Here is a 25351-nt window from a genome sequence, read left to right as displayed (position 1 = left end):
ACCCAACGATTCTAGCAACTGTATATGTGTGAAGTTCACCTCAGACCTCCAGAAAATTATGGTGAAAGTGTTTTTGAAAACCACCCCCAAGCACACAAAGGATGGAACACCCAACTTCTGAACAGGAACACCCAACTTCTGCCAATGCAAATCATCCTTGACTACCTGAATGCTTTCTTTGATGAAAGGATTTAGCTTGACATTAACAAAGGTTTCACAGCACAGTTCCCCACTATATTCTTGTAGTTGAACTGAGGGCGTATGGATTGCACGGGCAGACTATTATGTGAGTGAAAACTGTCCGGCCCATCAGGCTCAGACAACAGAAACTAATTGTTTAAAGTCAAGCTAGTGATCAGTGACTTGCAACATTCCCCAGAGACTCAAACTGGGGCTGAATTTGTATAATACCTTCACCATGAGTTTGGAGTAAGGGATTGAATGCACCCTGACAAGGTTTGCAGAGGGCACCCTGAAGGGCAGGACTACCATTCAGACAGGCTTTGACGACAGGCTTTGGCAAGCTAGAAGAATAACAGGAATCTCATGAAATTCTAAAACAGAAATGCAAAGTCCTATACCTGGGACAGGATCATCCCATGAAAAAAAAAAAAAAAAATAAATTGCTAGGTGGCAGCTCTGACAAAATTACCTGAGAGCCTGGTGTGCGCTTTTGCAACATCGAATGGTTACCTCATATTGGGTTGCATGAGCAAGAACACAGCCAGCAGCTAAAGAAAGAGAGTTTAAGGGAGTTCATCTACTTCACACTCAGGAGGCCCCATCTGGAATGCTATGTCCACCCTAGGATCCCTCAGAACAAAAGAGACACTGACATTGACAGACTAGAAATAGTCCAGAGAAGGGCCACTAAAATGGTTAAGATGCTGGAGAACATGATGTATGAGACTAGAGAATGAGAGAAATGGATTTTTCAGCCTGGACAAGATGAGGCTATGAGAAAATCTAACTGCACTGTTTAGTTTAGGGAAGACGGAGCCAGAATCTATGAAGGTCCACAACAGGTGAAGAGGAAACGGACATAATCTATAAAAAGATAATTCGAACTGGACATGAGAATAAAGGCAGCTAGGCATTGGAACAGGTTTCCAGAGAGTCTTTAGAATCTCCATCCATGGAGATATTAAAATTTCAACTGGACAAAGCCCTGAGCAACCTGAACTAACTTTGAAGTTATCCATGCATTGAGCAGGAATTGGACTCAAAGAGATTGGACCACGACAGGTCCCCTTCAAAGATTATATGGTTGAAGATTTCAAGCTTCTCCTTCCTGGGAGAAAGTTTCCAAAAGAAGAAACTTGCAAAACCATTTGCCAGGTCCTGCCATCAAATTGCTAAAACTATCCCCCATGTAAACAAAAAGGAAAAAACATCAGTAAATAACATACGCCTCTGAATGTAGACTCTGGAGAGTCATTGCTTCTGAATTGTGATTACAGTTTTAAATGGTGTAGATGTTTAGACAGTACATTAGTACATTTAAATTTAGAAAGCAAAAAAAAAATCTCAAAATAAATATATTTAATATGCTGGTTTAATATTGTCTTGTTATTTTAAAGATATTTCATGTCTTTATTTTTACCTCTGCAAAAAGGAACTGGGAAATCCCATGATGCACCATTTCCAGGACTCACAATACATGTCAACATGGCATGGCCTTCTAGGATGTAACCAGAGATACAGCTATATCGGATTTTATCTCCAATGTTGAATCTTGTTCCATGAAGTACTCCTTTAGGTATTTCTCCCGGGTTGCCACAAGTATGACTAGGCAATACTGTCAAAAGAAAGAAGGAAAAATGTTACAGTTAAAATCTGCAGAACAAAGTAATAAATACTTGTCAAACAATTGTAATTAAATAATTGGTTTTATTATTTTTTTTAAAACAGTATTCCTTATACAAATAAGGTGAAATTAGGCTATGGAATGTACTTTCGCAAAAGTTTTCAGTTTATAACATCACTTTCAAAGCTAATTTAAAACTCAGTTCTTGGTTTAACAGTCCTTCAGTGAAGGACTATTTTTAAACAAAATATCCTATAAATCTTGCTGTTTCTCCCTGTCCTGGTTTGAGCGACACAGGATTAATTTCTCTTTCAGTGATTTTACTTTTCAGTGTTCTCTTCTAACACTTGGGAAAACTGCATTTTTAGAAGACTCTAGTGCCTGAATTTTTGAAAATATTTACTTTATAGCCAGCTATGGTATGCGGGTTTCAAGGTCTCAGTGGTTTTGAACTAGCCAGGTGCAGGGACAAGGGGGAGCAAGACCCAGGCACTTGACCCAAGCTGGCCTACAGAATTATTCCATACCATGAACGTCACATTCAATATAAATTAGAGAGTTTGCTGATGAGTTCTCTCTCTTCTATGATGGTTGCAATTCTGAGAACTTCTTGCCCCGGTGCTAGACCCCTGAGGCCTTCCCTTCCTCCAGAAGCTGTAAGGCTCACAGTGTCTGACATTTGCTGTCTACTGTTGGGAGTGCACAGCTTCCTACTGGTATAATTGGCTGAGTATAGTCCTTGTATACTTTATATTGGCATCGGGATCAATACTGGTTCTTTAGTATTATTAATTTTAATTATTTATTATTATTCTATTAAATCTGTTTATATTTCAACCCTGAGATTTCCTTGTTTTTTCAAGATTCCCCTTCCCTGGTGGGGAGGGGTCATCGGGTGATAGAATAATTCTCTAAACAACAAATTGTTGTGGGTTCTTCAAACCATAACACTCACAAGGCTCTGAATGAAGTTTTTATTTAATTCTTTTTTGTAAATCATAGAAGCATAGAATTGTTTAGGTTGGAAGGGACCTTGAAGATCATCAAGTCCAACCATCAACCTAACACTGCCAAAAACACCACTAAAACATGTCCCTAAGCACCATGTCTACCTGTCTCCTAAATACCACCAGGGATGGCAATTCAATCACTTCCCTGGGCAGCCTGCTCCAATATTTGATAAACCTTTCAGTGAAGAAATTGTTCCTAATATCCAATCTAAATGTCCCCTGGCGCAACCTGAGACCATTTCCTCTTGTCCTATCGCTTGTTTCTTGGGAGAAGAGACTGATCCCCACCTCACTACAACCTCCTTTGTTGTAGAGAGCAAAATATTGCAAAAATATTCATACAACGTCATTATGGATCCAGGCAGCAGAAGGCATTTTATGTAGCTTTCATTTCAGTTGATAGAATAGTATTTTAAAAGAATCCAATAATTAACTGGTCTCTGACAGTAAATTAAAGTCTAAAGTACATCAAAAAAGTTTTATTTTCTGCTTATTTTCAAATTACTCCAGGTTCTAATATATAAATTAAGTCAACCTTTGTTATTAGAAACAGAAAATATGAAGTAAACATATGTATATGAAGCAGTGACATTGGGCTGGCATGAATGGACATACTGATTTTCTTTTTTATTGCAGAAACCAATTTTGTAATCATTAGTTCTTTGGATGAGATTGTCTTAACTAGTTATCAGTTTAAAGATGATACTCCTCCACCTAGGAAAAGCAAAAGTGTCTGTTGGGAGGAGGAAAATGGAATTGGTTTTGTTCTCATTCTTATTTGAAAGTTATTAATGGCATGCCATTTCTGTCATTGAAGTAGTACAAATTAAAATTGTTTCATTTCCTTTAGAGCAGCATAAATAAGTGCAGGAAGCTGAAATATGTCACGAGCAGAGCACAAAAGATAAATATGTTTATTAAAGAAATGGTGGTCTGAAAAGCTCACATGTAATTCAGGTATCATTTCAGAAACTGCATGTTTCATGTGTAAATTCTTTCATCCCATACTTCTCTCTTTCCTTACTCTACCTGTCTGCAGAATAAACATAACTATACTAACCTCACTGACCTGCCTGTTGAGAGGATTAATTACACAACACATGCACACCCTCAGAGTGTTGTAAAGCATTATATCAATATATCAATGCTAATTAAGCCCCATAATACCATGTAAGTTCAATTATTGAATGCACACCCTTAATTCAATACTCAAACAGTTAGTCACACTGGCATTTAAATGATCATAGTTACACTTAAGTTACAACCCAGATTATACAGGAAAATTTCAAAAAGGCCAAAAAACATAAAGTTAAAAAAAAAAATTAAAAGAGAGAACACTTTCACTTACAACATTATTTTATGAGAAAAATCCCCAAATTTTCTACATATATTAACAAGATAACAAAAGCCACATAACGCTCTAATGAATGATGAGTTAGATAAACGTTTTACCAATGTTGCAGATCACAGATCTAAGATTTCTATGCATTATGGGAACTACTTAAGGTTGCTGAATGAGCTAGAAGCAAACAATATGATACTCGATTTCTTTTGTGGTCTTTCAGCAGCCTTAATAGAATAGGATATTTATTTGGATGTGCTCGTGAACATTGGGAAGAGAATCTGTGTTGGATTCACATACATGAGGATGAATACATATAAAATAAACTAAAGAAAGTGATTTTAAGATATCAGAATAATTGGAATAAAATAAAGATAGTAATTTTCATTCTAAAAAGTTGGCAACAATGATCCATTATATGATACTGTATATATTGTTATATGCTATTATATGTTTTATAGCACTACGAAAAATGCTACCTCTCTCTTGGCAATTTTTCCCCTTTTTGCTGCTTTGGTCATGGTAGGTTAATACAGGTAATTTTGTAAGACAAGGCAAATAAAAATCTGTTACATGCTTTGACACAGGAGAACACCGGCCCTTGAAACAAGAATCTCTGTTATTTTCAAATCAAAACATTTTTACAAAACACTGTAATATGAAGCAGTTTCATCATAAGATCTGGTGTATACAGCAATCTTTATACAATCCCAAACTCAGCATTTATTTTTATGAGTGGGTGTGCTATCCAGAAAAAAAAAATAATGCATTATTCAAAGATACTATGATTTCAGATAAACTACATCACCACACATCACAGCAAATCTACATTTACCATATCCATAACAACTGGCACTGCCTAACTGTTGAAATTATATTGCAGCAAATCAGTCTTCTATATCTGTAACCAAGGTCTCCTACAGTATATTTTTCTGCCTCTTCTTACAGCTACATCTGCCAAGAACCCCAGAAAAAATGGGACATGGCATCCTGAAACCGGCACGCATTTTACCACAACCTCCTAAAACCCAGTAAAAGATGAGTGATCTGAGAATGACAGCCATGTTCAATAATACATGTAATAGGTACAGGATTTCACCACTTGTCAGGATCAAGCATTCAACTACATTATTTATGTGCTTTTCTAAAATTTTGACTGAAGTGTATTGAGGTAGCCACACAATTTCATCTGCACACTGCTGCTAGTCTGGACGTAAAATGAATTATCCTTTGAAGGTTCCTAACAGTAACCAAAATAGTTTAATCTTTGGATTATTAGAGTTCTAGCTGACCAAAGCTATCATATGCAAAGGTTATTTATGTCCATCAAGCTTTAACTTCATTGCCAAGTTTTTGGTAAAAGACCTATTTTTGGCTGTAGCGTTATTGAGGTCTACTCTCAATAGGATTGAGAATCTGCAGTCACTTCCCGGAGGCAGCTTGTACAATCACCAGTGTCACAGCACCTTTCATTATCAAGATGCTTGATTCATGAAATAATTTGATGATCACTGTGTATTGAGAGCAATTATAAGCTATACTACACAGAAGCACTGAAGGTAATGGATTTTTTTATATTGACCTAACATTGGAGTGTTCTCAGATAGCATGCTTTATCTCATTTTTCTTCACTCAAGTCCTTCCCAGGTTTGGAAAAAAAAAAAAAAAAAAAGTGTTCGGAAAGGAATCTGTTAATCTTAGTATTTTAAAAGCAAAAATACATACAATGGTACAGCCAGCCAGATATGTCTCCTAAGATTTCCTCCTCAAGAGTCTATCGTCACCATTATGACAGACATAAGAAGCTGTGCAGACTTCACTTAGCACAGATCTATCTGGAGCACTGTGCATTAAGATTTATTCATGAAATTAAAGCTAAAAGATAGGCCTTCCTTGTACACTGCCTGTATCTTCCTAGACAGTAGAACGGTTTGACAAATGCACATAATCAAAATAGATAATGCGATTTAGTAACTAGATAACATGCCAAAGGTTTTAACTCACTATTTAAATTAACTATGCACATGTTATGTATTTATTTTTTAGAAAAGTATTCAAAGCATCGTAATCTACATGTTAAAACATAACACTAATACTCTTTTTCAGACAGTGGCAAAAGGCTACACCACAGCAGGACTGTAAAAAGTAGTAGAGAAATCACACCATTTTTGGTGATATATGAATAATCAATTAAAGGTCATTAAATAAACTCATATGTAACAAATTATTCATTCACAGATGGCCTGTATCAGATTATTTATTTACACAGCCTTTCCAATACTCTTTCTGAAGCTAAACTCCGTATTTATTTACAATACAGGCCACTAGAAAGCATATTCACAGCACCTTAGACATAATAATCCTTTCCCTTCCCTTATGGAGACTTTCCTTCATTTCGTCGGATATATTAGATTTCGTCATCTACCCCTTTCTGATTTATCATAACAGAAATCATCTAAAATCAGACAGCAGTGGTTCATAATGAAAAAAAAAAATCTAAATGGTAGCTGTCATTGAACTGAATAAAATTTTGAATGATTAGTTTGTTCTATTATTTATTCTGTATTTTATTCTATTTTATTTTATTATTCATTATATTATATAGTTTTCTTGCTATGTCATCACACTACAATGCAAGAATCTTTAAATACGCAAAAGCAATGCCTATATGTTTTTCCCATGTTTACTTCAAATCCATCATGACATCATGACAACTACTGACAATGCAATGTCTTGGTTTGGTAAAATGGGGTTTTTTGCACCTTGGTTTAAAAGGTCAACTTAAAAATATATACTTTCTAATAAATTCTGAAGGTTTTGAAGTCTTTGGCAGCCCAACTCCTATTAATTTTTACATGAATAATGCATCTAGATTTGAAATCAATTATAAAACTATGAAAATTAACTTCACAACTTTTGCTGAAAGTACTATTCAGAGGCTCAACCTGACAATGACTTCAGGAGAACATCATGGACTATTTTTTCCGCCTCAGATATCATGATCATTAACTAGATTGCTAAGATCGTCTTGAGGCTTTGATAGCCAACAGCTCACACTGCTTAAGTCAGTTAAGGATAACAGTTTCACCCTTTTGTGAATCAGTTGCTCCGCTTTTATAGGCCAGTGACACACATGGTAGTTGGAACTTGACAGCAACAATGCAGAAAGCAGCTTAATTCAAATAAAGCAAAATAGGAATGGGAAAGAGGAAAGGAAGGAGCAAGGTGCGTGTTTCTCCTTCACTTATTGCAATAGCTTTACAAGACTGTACAGAGATCCATGTTATTTCTTTTTCATGTTCTTCCTGAAACAACTTGAAAAGTTTTCTGGGTTGCACCTAGGTTCAGCCAAATGCAAACTTGACTACTTTTTGCTGTTCCATGGTCCCTCTGCTACAGCCCCCTATGTGTTTCCTAAAATTACCTTCTTATATTGGTGGCCGCAGGCAAAACCACACACAAAGCAAAAAGCGTAAGTTAGGAGGAAGACAGAGAGTCCCTGGATACAGTTGACAACTTTGGAATTACAACACTGGGAGGAATTGCAGAAGCTCTGTGGAGAAAATTAGGGTTACAGAAAATTTCAGGGCGCATGTCAAGATGTTTAATAGGTGTGACAGCCCATGATAACCTGTCCACATGGCTACAGTAAGTGTGGCACTTTGTGGTTTCACACATAAATAGAAGATATACATACAACTCTATTTCCAGAGTCACAGAAGAAGAAAATATGTTTTGAGGAGGGTAATAGCTATACTCATTATGAAAACAGAACAAAATATGCTAACAAATAGGAGAGGAAGAAATCCTAGATTTTCTTGCAAGAATGGCACTGAAACTGAAGTTTCTGTTCCAACTCAGAAAACATAGAATCATAGAATCATAGAATTGCTGAGGTTGGAAGGGACCTTTGAGATCACCAAGTCCAACCATTAACCTACCCTGACAAAAACCACTTCTAAACCATGTCCCTAAGCACCTCATCTACCCTTTTTTTAAACACCTCCAGGGATGGTGACTCCACCACCTCCCTGGGCAGCCTATTCCAATGTTTAATAACCCTTTCAGTGAAAAAATGTTTCCTAATATCTAATCTAAACCTTGCCTGGCATAACTTGAACCCATTTCCTCTCGTCCTATCACTTGTCACCAGGGAGAAGAGGTCAGCCCCCACCTCTCTACAACCTCCTTTCAGGTACTTGTAGAGAGTTACAAAGTCTCCCCTCAGCCTTCTCCAGGCTAAACAACCCCAGTTCCCTCAGTAGTTCCATATAAAACTTGTCCTCCAGACCCTTCACCGGGTTTGTAGCCCTTCTCTGGACACACTCCAACACCTCAATGCCCTTGTTGTAGTGAGGGGCCCAAAACTGAACGCAGTACTCAAGGTGGGGCCCCACCAGTGCTGACTACAAATTGATGATCACTTCCCTAGTCCTTCTCACCACACCATTCCTGATACAGGCCAGGATGTTGTTGGCCTTCTTGGCCACCTGGGCACACTGCTGGCTCATATTCAGCCGTCTGTCCACCACCACCCCCAGGTCCTTTTCTGCCGGGCAGCTTTCAAGCCACTCCGCCCCAATCCTGTAGTGCTGCATGGGGTTGTTGTGACTCAAGTGCAGGACCCGGCACTTGGTCTTGTTGAACCTCATACCATTGGCCTCGGCCCATCAGTCCAGTCTGTCCAGATCCCTCTGCAGAGGGGATTTGTTTGAAAAGGAACTCAGGGGAAAAAAAAATTAACTTTTCAATCTACCAAACTACTAGTGCTGTACTGAACAAAAGATGGACTTAGAAAGACATTTATGTGTATATAGATGTAAAAGTATTTTCTTTAATAGATCTGTCGTGGAAATAATGTAATGCTTTTTTTCTAAGGTGTAAGTAATGAAATTTGCTTTGAAAAAATAATTCGAAATAATTCTGTAGAATGGTACTTGCCATTTTTACCTAGAAAAAGACAACAAAATCAATATATTTGATTTTTTTAAGTTTCTAATGTCTTACATTACACTCCATTACAGTACATTTTGACCTTTTTTAAATAACGCCAAATATAGAATCAATTGCAAATCATGTAATATTTCATTGTCAATTTATTAAACAACTTTGTCCTTTGTATTTCCAGGAGCTATGTACAATGAATAGTTAATTGATCTACGAGTGTTGATTTCCACATTAGTATAGAACACTGTAGATGCATGTAGGTCATTTGTTAGAGGACAGTACCATGACAGAAACTGCACAGTCCCACCCTTTGCAATATTCTTTATTCTCAAAACCGCCATTGCCTCCAAACCTGCTTTCATGGATATGGCACTTTTTGGAAAGCAAAAGAGATGAAGAAGCTAGAGCAGGTTTCCCAGATCATGTCTGTTTTGGTTTTGAGTATCTCAAAGGTGGAGCCTCCACAGGCTCTCTGGGCAACCTTTTGCAGTGTTTGATCAGCCTCACAGAATAAATAAATAAATAAATAATCAAATCCATGATTTTATGAAATAATCAAAAAAGCTTTTTCTTATGTTTAAATGGAATATTCTGTCTTTTCACTTTGTGTCTGTTGCTTCTCATCCTGCTAAGTGGCCGCCACTGGCAAGAGTCCGGCTACATCATCTTTACCCCTCCTCAGAAGGGCACTTACACAGCTCAGTAAAATTCCCCTGAGCCTTCTCTTCTTCAGGCTGAACGATCCCAGATCTCTGTCTCTCCTTAGGTCAGATGTGCCAAGCCCTTAACCATCTTTGTGGCCCTTTGTTAGACCCGCTTCAGTATATCCATGTCTCTCTCTTGCACTTGAGAGCCCACAACTGGACACAGCATTTAAGGTGTGGTCTCACCAGTGCTGAGTAGAAGTGAGCACTCATCTCCCTCAACCTGCTGGTAGCATTGTGCATAATGCAACCCAGAAGGCTATTGGTCGTCTTGTCCACAAGAGCATATTGCTGACCAATGGTCAACAAGTTGACCCCTAGGATCCCCAGGTTCTTCTCTTCAGAGCTGCCTCCTAGCTGGTCAGATGCATCTGTTACTGGTGCCTGGTATTATTCATTCCCAGGTGCAAGACTTCAAATTTCTCTTCATTGAGCTCCATGTGATTTCTGTTTGTCTATTTCTACATCCTGTCAAGATCCCTTTGAATGGCAGCGCAAACATCTGGTATATCAGCCAGTCCTCCAAGTTTTGTATTACCTGGAAACTTGCTGAGAACTCACTCTGTTGTCCAGGTCATTAATGAAGGCATTAAACAGTTCTGAGCCCAGTAACAACCCCTTTTGTACTTCAACAGTGGTGGGCCTCAACATCCGAGTATCTTTTCCAGATTTTAACCTCCAGTTCAACAGGAGGCTGAAAGAGCCAACATGGAGTCGCTAAGGGGGAATCTTGCCTGACCGATCTGATTGCCTTATGTGAAGAGATGACTGTCTTAGAGGACTAGGGGAGAGCAGTGGATGTTGTTTGCCGTGACTTCAGCAAAGCCTTTGACAAGGCTCTCCATAGTAGCCTTGTAAAAGGTCCAGTGGAGCATGAAATGGATAACCGGACTGTAAGGCAGGGGGAAAATTGGCTGGACTGCAAAGCTCAGAGTGTTGTGACCACCAGTAAAGAGCTAAGTTGCAGCTGGTTGCTTGTTGATTCTCCAAGGCTTCATAATGGAGCTGATATTCTTTAATTGATATTCTTTAATTCTTTTATTGCAATGGGAGATGGAATGAACCCTCCTTGACTTCAGGATGACACCAAACCAGGGGGCAGTCCAAACGCTGAAGGGCAGGACTGCTATTCTCCATGCTGCTGAGATCCCTTTGAAACATTGTGACACAAATATGAAATACAGCAAAGGAAATTGCAAAGTTTTGCCCTCAGGATAGCGTAACACCATGCAACTGTGCAGAGTGGTACCGGCTGGCTGGGAAGCAGTTTGGCAGGAAGGGATCTGGCAGCAATGTGCTCTGGTGGCAAAGATACCCAACTGCACCCTAAGCTGTAGGAGCACAAAAGAGCAGCCAGCAGACCAAGGGAAATTATTCTTCCCCTCTATATTGTGCCTGTGTGTCTGGAGTTCTGTGTCCTATCTGGGGCTTTACAGTACAAGGAGAACATTAACATACCAGATCAAGTTTAGCAGAGGGCCACCACAATGGTCAGGGTCTGGGGCATTTGTCCTGTGATAGGAGGCTGAGGGAGCTGGGCTTGTTCAGCCTGGAGAAAAGACTGCTTTGGAAAGGGGGAATCTTAATCCTGTCTCGACATACCTAATGGGAAAGTGTACAGAAGACTTTTCTCAAAAGCACACTGTGACAAGACGGGATGCAATGAATGCAAGTTGCAACAGAGGAAATTGCGTTTAGAATTTAGTATGTTTGGGTTTTTTTGCAACTTGAGAGCAGCCAAGGATTCAAGTAAGTTGCCCAGAGAGATTGTGAAATATGTCCTGGGAAATATTCAAACCATCACAGACAAGGCTCTATGCAATCTCATCTAACTTGGCTCTTCTTTGGGGGGTTTGAGTGGGTGTTAAACAAAGAAACACCAGAGAACCTTCCCAATTTAAATCAGTCTATGTTGCTGTCTTCAAGAAGCTTGCTGACAAACAAGCCCCATTAGCATCACTGTCAGCTAGTGCTAGTTAATCTGATTATAACAATTTTCCTGATTTTTATGAATCTGAGCTTCAAGTTTACTCTTGACTTTGATTATGCTTCTCGAACACAGATTATGCAAGCACAGACAAAATGGTAATATCTAATGTAATATTGAGCATTGGTCCACAGTTAGGGCCCTGGGTTCTGTAGAAATAATAAAAATAAAATAATTTTATTTTTAATTTCTGATATTTTAAAAGGTGCTGGTATAATAAAGATAAGGTGAAATCACATAGTAAGAAAAATAACAACTAAAAGAAATGGCTCCCACAGGAAGTATAATTCAGCAATCGTTCTCCACTGGTACTATCACTACATTAATTTTTACTCTATATAATATTTTTTTTTAAGATATTTAATAAAGGCTTCTGTGAACACTCAATTTTTAGTCTATTTATTTTAGTGTATATATATTGTATGTACAGACACACATATGCACATTAGGTGAAAACGGGAAATCTTCAGTTTGAATGCCTCCAGTTTTATTTTTTTTCTTAATAAAAGATCACAGGACTTCTCCAAAACCTCTTCCAGCAGCTGGTATGTCAAAATGCAAATCTTACACAAGACATCGATCTAAGCTGACAATTAATCTATACGTGGGGTTAAAAAAAAAAAAAAAAAAAAAGAGAGAAAGAAATATGGATAGAATTTTCACATTTATTCCTCCCAAAATGAAATGAGGAAATTTTTCCCAACCCCTGAGTTACATGTGTGCACCCACACAGGCACGCAACTAATCTTGAAAGCTATAGTCTGTAAGTTCAGATATTTACACCTTTCTCAAAAATTATTTAATCAAAAATTAATGGGTTTCATTTGGTTTACTCTAGGGGAAGGAAGAGTTCACTCACAGAAATCAAAACATACAAAGTGCAAGTTCATCACCTGATAATTACACCATATTTACACCTCAAGGTGCCAAATGCAGCATTCAAGAACCTACATGGCATAGAAATATACATACTGAAGCAGAAAACATGACCCACTATTTATCTGCTGGGAACATTTTTGTTCAGACTGTCTTTGTTGAGCCTATTTGAGATTTTTTTTCTTAAAAACCACAACCAACCAAAAAAAAAAAAAAACCCCACAGCCCTATTGGCTTACAGAAATAAAGCTGTTATGTTTATTATTGTTAGCTGAGCAAGTAGAAACCTGTATTTTCATAGAATCCAAGGATAAAAGGAAATTTGTTTCCTGTTACATGCTCGTTTCTGTATTTGTGCACTCATAAATCACTGCAATATTTTCCAGATAAGATACTTGGACCATATCACTTTTGAAAGCTACAGTTTTCTTGTTTTACAAGCATTTACCCAACTGTGTCTGTCCATCTCTAAGGATGTGCAAAATTGTATTGGATTGCACAGCTACGAGAATCATTTGGGAGTATGCAGCAACTTTAAAACTCTAATACATCTTCCACATTGAAATTGATATTTTAATTTTCTTCTGCAGGTAATAAGAAAAGATTGATGTATTTTATTTTTAGTGTGTTTACTTTTATTATAAAGTATGTAATAAATGTCTTGCTGTTGGTTGTAAGACCATAAAAGTCAATATTGTACAAACAATGCTAGTGCAAAGGCAATCTGAAGTTAAAGCTAAAACTTTCTATTTCTTCATATTTATTTTGCCTCAGCTGTACTACACACTTTCCTAGATGAGCTGAGATCAGTGAGCAATATCTCTAGATTTTAATTCTCTTTTCTTGAAACAGGAGAATAATGAGAGGTGCATGACAGTCCAGGATGAGGCTATAAAAAGCATCTGAGGCTGTGCAAAATTTATAAATGGAAACTTTGCCAGCTACCCGAGATCAAAAGTCATTACTCATATTCTTAAAATGATCAAAATCATGCTTTTCCACCTCCTCTAAAAAGTTCAGCATATTCTACGGTCTGTCTTCCAGTTTGTCAGTACAATCATTACAAGTATATGCAATATCTGCCCTTCTCTTTCTGAGAGAGATCATGATGACCTTTTGGCAATGAAGGAACTTCCGTTTTCTCAACTATCCTTCCACAGTGTTACTTCCAAACTGTCAACACAAAAAATGTAATCGGATAACTAGCTCTATCTCACCACCTCATGTATGATAACAAATAAAATCAAGCAAATACCTTTTTAACCAGACCACTTTCGAGAATCCCATTAGACAAAAGACCTTCACTCAACTCAAAAAATCAAATCCAGCCTGTACTTGAAAGCCCATAGGATATGAAGGTAAAAACAACAATATCTCTGTGTGTTAAACAAGGTACCTATCAAACAGAAAGATAAGTACAAGAAACTGCCAAGACCATATCTGGAGGCCTACATACAAATCTGATTACCCGGGTTCAAATAAGAGTAATTCAATCGGAAGCAAATGCAGAGCAGGGCTACTAAGGTGATCAAGGGACTGGAGAGCTTTTAAGAGAATATTGGAAGATTTTTACAGCTTTAATCTGAGAAATGAAGATTAAAAAGCAGTCACTATGAAGCCACTGGAAGGCAAACACCAGGTCATAAGAAATACTATACAAGCTAAAGGCAGGGTTGCGACAGAAAGGAAAGCGCACGAACGAATCACAATTACAAGCAGGTTGAAAAAGAGCAGCATTCCAAGCAAAACATGAAACTATGGGACAGTTTCCACACAGTCACATGGAGAGAGGAGACTGAGGGAAATAGGACTAGTCTGAGGGTGACCTTAATTTACAAACCAATTTTAAATAAAAATAACTCCCTGTGTCTTAAGGAATCTGATTATGGACTGCAGATGTTTCCTCATCTAGCTGACGTAACTGAAGACATAAGGTCTAAGAGACCCACTTGCACACCTCCTGTCCTGTCAACTTGCCAACACACAGACATTTGGGTCTCACATTTCTTTTCATTGAGACACTTAAAATTGATTTTGACAGAGAACGTGAAATTTAATTGTCTTCTGATTTTAAGTGGAAAAGCACACTTACTTCAAGATGGAAGACAAATGTACCAAGATAGTATTATCTTGATATACTCATACAATTAAACAAAATATATTGCACTATTACGATTTTTATATTCTTGTTACAATTAAAAAAGTAGTGACGCGTGAAAAGGTTTACATATCTTACTCAAGTATAAATAATTTTTATACACCTAGTAATCTGAAGCCTGTTTTTTCCTAATACTTGTTTTTTTCCTGGAAACCCCTCGAAACAAGAATATGTCTGACCCATATTGTGAATTATCTTACTAAGGCAAAAGAACAAGCTTACACTTAATGACAGCAGGACACCAGAATACATATTATAACTGTACAGATGAATTGTGAAAAAAAACTGTTGGAGACAGATTTCACAAACAGACATTCTCTGTATTGCTCCCAACGTTCTCTGCAATGACTGTTGCTACTAAATTAAATTGGATTTTGAACTCTTAAGACTTGCTATGCTAGGTAAGGACAATAATTTTAACAGAATAAAGCATGAACTTACTCTAAGTTTTAAAGTTGTAATCATATTGTATACAAATATCCTAGGTGCGCTTGAAACTATGTTTATTAAATATAATAAAAATGCTTTACGTTTCAGCAAAATACATTCAAGAAGAAAGATTCTTTAACTCTGAACAGATAAAGCTTAATGAAAAATCCCCAATGCCACGTGTTATTCGATGAATACAAACTGTGGAACGCCTGTATGTACCACTTTTATATTCTCAAGGCTAAGTACTTACAGGTCAGGGAAAAACTTATGCTACTGAGACACAAGAAAGGAAGTAACAGCAGATTAAATTTGGAAAAAATCAGCTTCAGTAATAGGTACACCACTGTTGATTTAATAGAGACTTGTCTTCAGCTATCACCAGCTTGCCATCATATCTGCAGCTCCTTATTACTAAATAAGGCAGTATTCCTTCAAAAAACACTTGCGTCCTTTTTTGTTTTTCTTTCTTTCCTATACCCTGATTTACTGTTTTTTGAGATTACAGATAAGCCCCAAGAACAAATTGCCCCAGCATCAGGAGTGCTATCTGCTCTGGTTCAGGCGCTCCCCCACTTCTGCCGCTATGGTGGCTTTTAGCAAAGCCGGACTGTGGGGTCTCGCTGGCTTTCCACAATTCTTCTCTTGCCCTTAACGCTTTGGTAAGTGCGACTCCATTGCCACCCGAGTCTTCAAACTTCATCTTGCTTACAGATAAACATGAGACAAATTTTTTAACAGGAAATCAGTATGACATACAAGCCTCTTGTCTACACTTGTAATTGAAAATAGAAGGAATTAGGGCTTGTGCTTAGGTCCTGAAGAGAAGTGGCACTGCAAAAGTCATAGCCGTGTAACTAACTTTTTCTTCCCAGCTTTTACATGTATGGTGGGTGGAAAAAAAAAAGTTCTACCCTGTTCTATTCCCTGATCAACACTAAGAATTGTCTTGGACACAGGTTAAAACCATGCCAGGAGCACATATGGTTAAAAACCATGGATGATAGCATTGCGGTTCTCAAGCCCCTGCAGTCCTTCCAGTTTCCTGCAGGAACGGTGAGGGTTTTTTTCCTCTCCTAATTCAATACTTAATTTTGTTGCTGTTGTTAGAAGTCCTTGTGATAATAGAAATGTAGCAGTGCCTTTTTCAATTTTATCCCCATTTGTTCTTAAAAATGGCATCAGAAAGTTATTTGAGTTGTGAAGGCTTTTGTCTGGTTGGCATTTCCAAGCTCATAAGTCAACAAGGGTGCCAAATAACTTACTCCCTGCTTCGGCAATATGGAAAAACAGCAGTATAAAGGCAGGAGAAGAATCTACTGTCTCAAAAGCCTTAGCTATAGGAGATTCATATATAGCTTGTTACCTGGGAAGTCCTCAGGTAATATACATTTCAACGCGCAGCATTTCATGGACCTCAATGAAGCAGGGAAGCATTTTGCACTCCACAGATATAGTCTGTGAAAGTTAACATAACTTTGATGAAAATACCAATTTTAATGTGAGTTTAGTGAGGTAAGGGTTTGTAAGCTTTCATGAAGAAAGGATTCCCAAATTAATTGTTTTCATACATCGGTGCCTCATAACATGTAACACAGATTTTCTATTTAATCAGCCAAGGTGAGGCAGACAGAGTGCTCTTTAAAACAGAATATTCTGCCACCAAACCTTTGTTTACAACACAATAATATGAATTTCTGTTGCTTCTTTTCAGTTGCTTATTTCAGTGCTGCCTTGTGCTGTCGTCTTGATTCTTACAGTGGTTTACACAGCCGATCTATGAGGAAGTGCAGAGAACTGTTCTGGCTTTGAAAGCAAAAAAAACCTCCTCAAACACATGTGTAAATGCGTGTTTGGCAGGATGTTTAAGCTGGAGTGCTTAACAGTCCAGCTTGAGGGGAAAAAATATATAGATGACTGTGCAGCTGAGATGCTGGTTAGCTGCAGTGTGGGAGTAAGTATGAAAAGCAGCAAGAAGAAAACAAGTTCAGATAGCAAAATGAACCACATTGTGAAACCATGATCTAAAGTTTCTTAATGACACCTGCTTTCTATAAGGTAAGTTTTTTGCATGGAAGTTAGAACAAGTATCCGGTAAAAGAACTCTTGCACAAATAGGAGGAGGAGGAGAAAAGTATAAGGAAAGAATAGTATAATCCTACATATGAAATTTGACATAATATTATTTGTGGCATCCTAATTAATCAGAAAGTGCGAATTTTAGGGGCTAAATAAATGCTCGCTTTTTTTTTTTTTCTAAACTTTTTCTCAGTAAAATGCAGTGGCATCTTCAGAACTTCTGCAATCTCAGTCATGTTAATATTTTTAGCTGACAAAATGTGCTATTTCTAGAAAAAAGATCTGTGGCCCATCATGCAAATCCATCCTTAAGTGTTTCTTTGTTTTTTTGTTTTGTTTCTTTTATTAGCCAGTTTTGACATGAAAAACCTTAAAAGCTCCTTCAAAAGCCCTTAAGATTGAATTATGCCAAGCTGATGTCCCTGTACTTTCATCACGTGTGAGCATTCTGTTAAAAATCCTGCTGTACTGATGGGATAAGGAAGCAGGGGTCTTCGGGAAAAAAATGACTTAAATCCACTGCAAACTTAAATTAAAATAGTGTTGTGCTTCTTAGAAATGCTTTGTTTTGTTTCCTTTCTATATTAAAAGAAGATAAGTGACAAAGTTGCAACATATCCCTTTAATCAAATATACGAATCAGAAAAAGGAAACAAAAAGATTAAACACCAAATGTCAGAGCTTTCGAAAATAAAAATTCCTAAGATCACTCTGGAGGAGAAAGATTATTATTTACACACAGCTATTATTTTATATGTGCCACAGACACCAAGCAAACGTATGCATGCATATGTGAGAGCAGTTACTTGAAAAGACAGGTGAGAGCCTTTTATTATATTAACTTTGAGGCAGCATAGAAGTGATCCAGACACAGAAAAGTACTTTCAAACCCAAGCTAGGGTGCATCTCCACCATTCAATGGAGCAGGTCGTGAAGAGTTTCAAACACACTTGTGCTGTCAAAAAATAGAGTGAAGTATGGGCAGAATAGTTGAAGTCCAGAAGGCACCGCAGCCAAATAAGTATAGTGCTTCACCCTAGCAAATAAGCCAGTTTAGCCTTTTCTATACCTACATACCCACTCCCGGTGCTGTAAGTGGCTGACAGCAGCTAGCCCCTTACAGTTCAGCACCCTACTGCACACAGCAGTGCAAACCTGGCTCTGAACTTCACTTCCCAGGCAAGCCAAATGCTCACACAGATCTCTCTTTAAAATGTAGCCATGCAGCTAAGGATAGGCAGTAGTTTTCTTCAATTTCACGCTTCTCCAAAAAAAAAAAAAAAAAAAAAAAAAGCTGAAAGAATAAGTAAAAACCACAACTAGAGTCATACTGGTTCAATCTTCTGACGAAGAACTGTGGTTGTTCCTGGGAGAACAATGAGACTGATTAGAGTGAAAACCATAAACATTGTTTACTAAGTAATAAAGTTGTAAGGAATTGGAGAGCGGAAACAACTGAGAGTGGACAGATTTCTCAAGACTTTTCCTCAGAAACATTTCCTGTAAAAATCCCCTGAAATTTCTGAATCACTTTGGTTCTCAGACTTGAATTTGATCTGCGTTAGATCTCAAGGATTCTTAATGAGTGAAGATTTCCTATCCTGTAGTTACAAATCACAAGTTAAAAAACTTATCCTCAAACTTATTTTGCACAACTGGCATTTCAGAGTCCACCCAAACAATATCCCCCACCCCACTGAATTCTGTATTAGCCCAGTTTATAGTTCATACGTTCAGTAATGGTCTAACCAAAACTTACTCTATAGAGGACTAAGTCTCAGGACCACTTGGATGTGGAGATGAAACTAGATTCTCATCTAGCTCTTCTTATGAGATGGTGGCTATAACTGACACTTGCGGACAGACACTATTAAACAATTTCCATGTGTTCTCCATTTCCATAATTCTTTTGGGACTCCAACCCCATCAATGTGGTAAAAAAAAAAACCAAAACAAAATAAAAAGAAGAAACCCACTAGTTCTTTGTAATGTTTTTATGTAATATGACATTCTGTCCACTTTGGTTGCAGTTGTCTATTTTAACCCTAAGCTTAGAACAGCATATGGAACACCAGAAGGTATTTTCTTCCTCAGTTTTATCACAATCTTGACAGACAAATTAGTATTGTGGCTATTTGAACAATGAAGCCATCTGTGAGGCTGATGCCATATCAAAGGAAAAGTTTACTTTACTACAATACTTGTTCAATGTGCAGCTAAAGGAGATTGTCTGCTATTATTTGTCTAAAAGATTATTTACTGGAACCAAAGGAAGAGAGTTTAATACTGAAATTGTCCCAGAATTCATTAATTCCATGTTTGTTTCTGTACTACAAGTGTTCAAGGGGGTAAGGATGATCTCTAAATCTGAAAAAAAGCAAATCTCTTCTACTCAAAACCCCAGAAGATTGTGTGTTTCAGTGGGCACTGTTCTGCGCTTTCAGAGACTTCACATACATGTGAGTCACTAGATCAGGATAAGGAGACATGCTGACTACACTATACACTAAAACCGAACGGAACTGAAGCCATCTGGCACATTATTATTACACTTTCTGAGCCTGCAAAACAGGATGGCTGCATCCAGATTGCCTGTTTGGAACAGTCAACAGGCTTTACCAACTTCTGAGTCATTCCCATGAATCATCCGGGAAAGTGTCACTTGGCCCAAACAAAACACGTGCTGCGATCCATCTAAGAACAGTATAGATGGCTGTTGGTGCTCCTGCCCACGTCCTGACAAGGGTTAATATCCTGGTGTAGATGAAGACACTGGGACAGTATTGATTGCTCACTCATCCCAGTCAAGAAAGAGAAAGAGCATCGGCAACTACTGCTGTAGATGGACACTAAACTTTTGGGTGGCTATGTGATCACTGTCCTATCCCTTTGCTGTCCCTGAGAGAGCACTTCACGCCTGTTTTGCTTTTGAATAATGCTGTGATACACCCCACAGTAAATAGAAAGAAGCAGTAAGAAGATCAGCTTTTCCTTTACAATAATTAGTTCAGAGGAGAAATAATAAAGTTATCCCTGCTGCCACCTCTGATGGAATGGGACTACCTTCTCATATACAACCAAGGAGTTTTTGGGGTTTGTTTTTAACATGTAGCTATCCTCATCTGCTTGGATATACAAACAAAAGACAATTAAAAATCAGTCAAAAATACAACCCCACAGGATAAGAACGAGTGAAGCAAGGATAAAATTTGCACTGTACTGATAGCAAGGATCATATCTACACAAATTCGAAAGACTTAAATAGATCAAATAGGCTTTTTTCCCCAAGGCTTTCATACAACTCTGTTGCCTGGAGATTTTAGCCTGTTGAACAGCCTATGGCCTTGTATGGGTTTCTGAAGTTTGAAAGACACCAGTTTTCAGTGCACTGTCCCTCTAAAGTGCAGCCTGGCACATCAATTTGCTTCATGTAAACCCTGGGAGAGAAAGTGATTTTACGTTATCTGTCTGTTAATACTAACCTATTAAATTTTCTCCCCCAAAAGCAGTTCTGTAATCTGCCAGCTGTTAAATGACTAAGAATTGAAAGCTTTATGTTCATTCAGTAATCACAACAGCTCTTTTTCGTTAAACCAGTTTTCCATTTATAAAGAGCTTGCCAAGGTGAGGGGTAACATCTCAAGAGACAAACACGCTCTGCCTTCATCATTCACCCATATTTTTAATGTGGTTCCAAGGCTGGCTGTGAAATACCTCCCAACGATATAAGAAGTCTTTATGAAACTGACGAAAATACTTCAAATTATTAAGTGCCACTCCAATTCTCCAACATCTGGCTTTTACAGGTATTAGAGATCTTCATGGTTTATGACAGCTGGAAAATTGAGAGTTTGTTGGAACTTATTTCAGATGCTGAATGCTGAAGCAACAAAGGTATACTAATAACACTGTAAGAATTACTACACATTGAATCTCTCTTCAAAATATGTTCACTAAGAGATTAAAAAAATAGGTTATTAAATGCATTTTGCAAAGCTATGCCTATAAAACACAAGCAGTGTGGTAGACAGTTAAAAATATTGTGTCTGACACAAGTAGGTAACACCATAGATATTTTTCTTGGTCTTAAGTGACACACCAAAATCTGAAGGGAAATTCCAGAATTTCAATGTCAGATGTGCAATGATCTTACTGGCAAAATTAAACAGCATAGAATAGCTTATTTGAAAATAAAGGCTTTTGAGAATTTGCATCTCCCAATTACTAAACTTCTTCTCAAAACAGCATCTAACAGGATGAGATTTAGAAATCTCATGGGTTGGTTTGTCTTTTATTTGAAGAAATAAGTCACAATCTAGTGTCATACGTCTACTCATGCTTTAATCATAAGCGTTTAGTCAAAGAACTCAGAGTCTGAAATTCAAATTATATACATCCTAGATGTATAGCTCCAGCAAATACAAATTGTAAGGGAATAAAATTTTTAGAAAAAGAATTGTTAGAAATCAAGTGGGTATTTTTCTTCCAGTATTTTGATTTATCAAAATTCTGCTATCTCTGATGGTCTTTAATAATACTGTACACCAAAGGTCTCCTTATGAAAGATACAGACTCCTTTTGGGCAAAGCATTTCTGAAATATTCAGGTGCAAATGAAATACAACGGGACAGAGAAGCTGGTCATGAAAGTCGTAGTAGAATCAATGTACTTCAGGGAAGAGTTGTGCAGTCAAAGTATTTTCTTGCAACGGTCCCCACACCCCCCAAGATAAATCACCTTTAAGACTACTGATATTTAAAGTTTCTGTTGTAAGGGAGTCTGGGCATATACAATGAAGAATTTTATCCAAAACGTCTTCAGAGCATCTAAACTCAGTTATGGGCACAGTGCAATCCTTCCTATCAGGAAGCTGCCCAACAAGTGACACGTTCCAGGTTCCAGTTTAGGGGCCCTGAGGGCATCCCCTCTCCCAAAGGCCTGACAGCTGGGTCTCAGGGTCTACTCAGAGACAGCGCACCAAGGGCTGTCCCCTTCCCTTGGGGACTTTGGGCAGAGGGCTCCCACACAGCTCTGTGGGCCGACATCCCAGCCTGGCCCTAGACCTGGGCCCATCACCGCAGCTCTGTCCAGCCACCCCGGGCCCTTGCTGGCACGGCCCCTGTTGGCCCTGTGGCACAGATGGCCCTTGCTGCTCCTTCATATCTACAGTAAAAGTCTCAGGAAAATATAAAATCTCTCCGCTTTAATTTCTAGAAGAAGTTGAGATCGCTTGCTCTATTTCAAGACAAGGTAGGTTGCTCCTTACAGCCGGGGCGGCGGTTTTCATGTAACACCAGGATAATGTCAGCAATTTGATCTGTAACTTTCACACTTGAAAAACTCTGGAGATGCAAGTTATGAGATAAAAATCCAAATAAAAGCTTTGCTTTACAGAGCTTAAAGTATTGCTGTAAGCAGCTTGCACGCACCTGGACTATGAGCGTGCTTGTGGGGAAGGAAAAAAACAAAACCCATAAACCCTCAAAAATAAAAAAATCCACACTTCTAGTCACTGTTTGTAGCTTCCAACATTTCCCGTGCCATCCGTTAGATCATAATAGAAAGTATTCCGTATTTTTCCACACACCAAAGTGAGAAAAACACCGTTTTAGAATGAAGGAGGCAAAGCATATGGGAACACGTAGTATCTTTCCTTTGATCAGCTGGTATAAACGGAAAGCATAAGGCTTGCTCAGCAAGATCCTGACCTGCAAAAGGGCTTCATAACCAAAAGTTACACACCTTCTCAATTCTGACTTAGTTTAATTACTCAGTTTAATTTTTGTCCAGAAATTTTGCCTGTTTTATATTCATACACCACCACAAGTACAACAATGCTACCACTATAACATACTTGGTATTGACATAAGTAGGCAACACGCAAAGTGGCATTTGCTTACTTCTTCCCTATATCCACACACTCTTCTTTTTGGAGCATAACACTCAACAGATAAGTCAGCATGTGAACTGGAGAAAAAGATGAGAAAAAAATGGTTCATAACACGGTGGTGACAATTTTGAGAAAACTATAAAAGGAAATCTGGGATGAGACGCTATTAGACCATTTCAGAAAAACACATATACCTTGTGTGAATCAGAAACCACATATCAATCAGAATGGCATGAAGTGGGGTAATGGCTGTTTATTAAATTGTAGAAATAGTGGAAAAGTACATTAATGTTAAATGAAATGGTTAGCTTTTAAGTAATACTTTGATCCAAAGTTTTTTCAACTGGTGCTTTTTTTTCCCCTGTAATCCCACTATGCTTTTGAGACGTCTTTGAGTATTAGTCTTTTAGTTTACTAACAGCTGCAGAGGATGTGGACAAACAGAAGATTTGAGTTATGGGCTGTGGTGAACAACATGTAATGGATCCAACTTCTATTATTTCATAGGCTAAGATTCATTTTGTAAAAATCAAATCTTTTTGTGGTTGTCAAACAGGACTGTTCCTCTCAAGCGCAGCAGTGAATGAATAATAAGGAAAGTAATAGCCACCTGAGTAGCTGTAAAAGAGAGCTCAGTAGAACTCAGCTGACTTTTACAGATGTGAATCAGGACCTCTTCTTTTAAATCCAAATAACCAATGGATGGATTCATTGTGTGCAGGTCCCATTACAAGCTGGGAATATACATACACTGCGGCGATGAAAAATCTTTGGCTTCCTCCTTTTAAATATAAACTGTGTAGGACTTCTTGGACTTCAACTTCTTGGGCTGACTTTTCTCAAAATAGAAACTTGGTAGATCACATTTACTCTTTATAAAATGTAAAACTGTAAATTTAGCTCTTCCTGTGTTTTACATGGTATTAAACAACCTAGGAAACTCGAGACTTCTCCTAGCACTACGCAAAGTAACCTTACTTTTTTTAAAATACACGATAAAGTTTAAAATGCATTTGTTGGCTTGCATTCACAGGAACTTGGTGTTGTAGATCACAGGAGGAAAGCTCATTTACCCATCAGTTTTACAGCTCCAAGCAAGGCAGCACTGCATAAAAGATACTCTGTCATTCCTTGCCCTTCATAGCAGGCTGATTCCCCTGCTGTTGAGGGACAAAGACATATGAGCTTTTGTGATGTACGAGGCCAGAGACAATTTTACATGGATGGAAGATGTGGACAGTTTCCTGTCTTACTTACTGGACACTGTTCACAGGTTTCAATTGCAGAATGTCACTTTAGTAATTACACCCAGTCTGTGATAGAACTGCTTAGCTAAGGTTGTGCCAGTGATTTTTTTTTTTTTTCAAATTTGCTTTTTAAGTCAGACAACCCATTTCTTCCAAGACCTCTTACCTTTTCGTTTAAGTAAACAAATAATCATACAGACAAAAAAATACAGAAGTGGAGTAAAAAAACTGAAAAGACTTATGATAGTCCCCATAAGGATAATTATTTAACTTTAGCACAAATCTAAAGGTTTTTTGGAAGGTCCTTTTGCAGGATTAGTGCTGAAACTTAACAACCCTGAAGCATTTTGTTATACCCTACATTTTGTTAGAATTATGGTAGAATAAACCAAAGTGTCTAAGCCACAAGAGGTCTTACCCACAGCCACATGTTTGTAAAGTCTGGGGCCGGTATTATCAGCTACGTGAGCCTCCAGCTAGGGAGCCAGGAGTTACAGCTCTCATAGTCCTAGTTCTTTCCCCTGTTTGTCTGCCTGGCCCAGGAAAACACTGTGGAGTCAGCAAACCACTCACTCAGGAGTGCTAGGGATGCAGAAGCAGCAATGACTGATAGCCAGGCATTAGATCAGTTTAGCTATAAACTTCAAATCCCACTTACCTCCCAGTTTCATGGCTCCAAGCAGTGCTATACTGCTTACACGATACATTAGACAGGTACACTAGATAATACATTAGACAGATACATTAGATACATTACTGCTTTTTCACTTGCCTTTCCCTTATTTTTGTCTCTTTTTTTTTTTTGGCTGCTAATTGTCTAAATTCCTCAGCACAAAGATGACTTCTCATTCCTGCTCATCGCACTGTGCTAACAA

The 25351-nt window shown here is 38.0% G+C and overlaps 1 protein-coding gene across 1 annotated transcript in view; it reads right to left on the bottom strand.

The window, feature by feature from the left end:
* The window catches only part of CSMD1 (CUB and Sushi multiple domains 1), a gene marked incomplete at both ends in the record, with an annotated part of 1228645 nt that overhangs the window by 627572 nt on the left and 575722 nt on the right, over positions 1-25351 (bottom strand). The window contains one exon of the mRNA XM_082481062.1: positions 1604-1798. Within this exon, the coding sequence (XP_082337188.1) occupies positions 1604-1798 (195 nt within the window). The remainder of the gene's footprint in view (positions 1-1603; positions 1799-25351) is intronic.

The sequence above is a fragment of the Vanellus vanellus genome, assembly GCF_965231255.1.
Source record: "Vanellus vanellus genome assembly, chromosome: 3".
Lineage (NCBI taxonomy): Eukaryota > Metazoa > Chordata > Aves > Charadriiformes > Charadriidae > Vanellus > Vanellus vanellus.
Note: the sequence above shows the minus strand (reverse complement) of the source record. Positions and strands in the feature narration are given on the sequence as shown.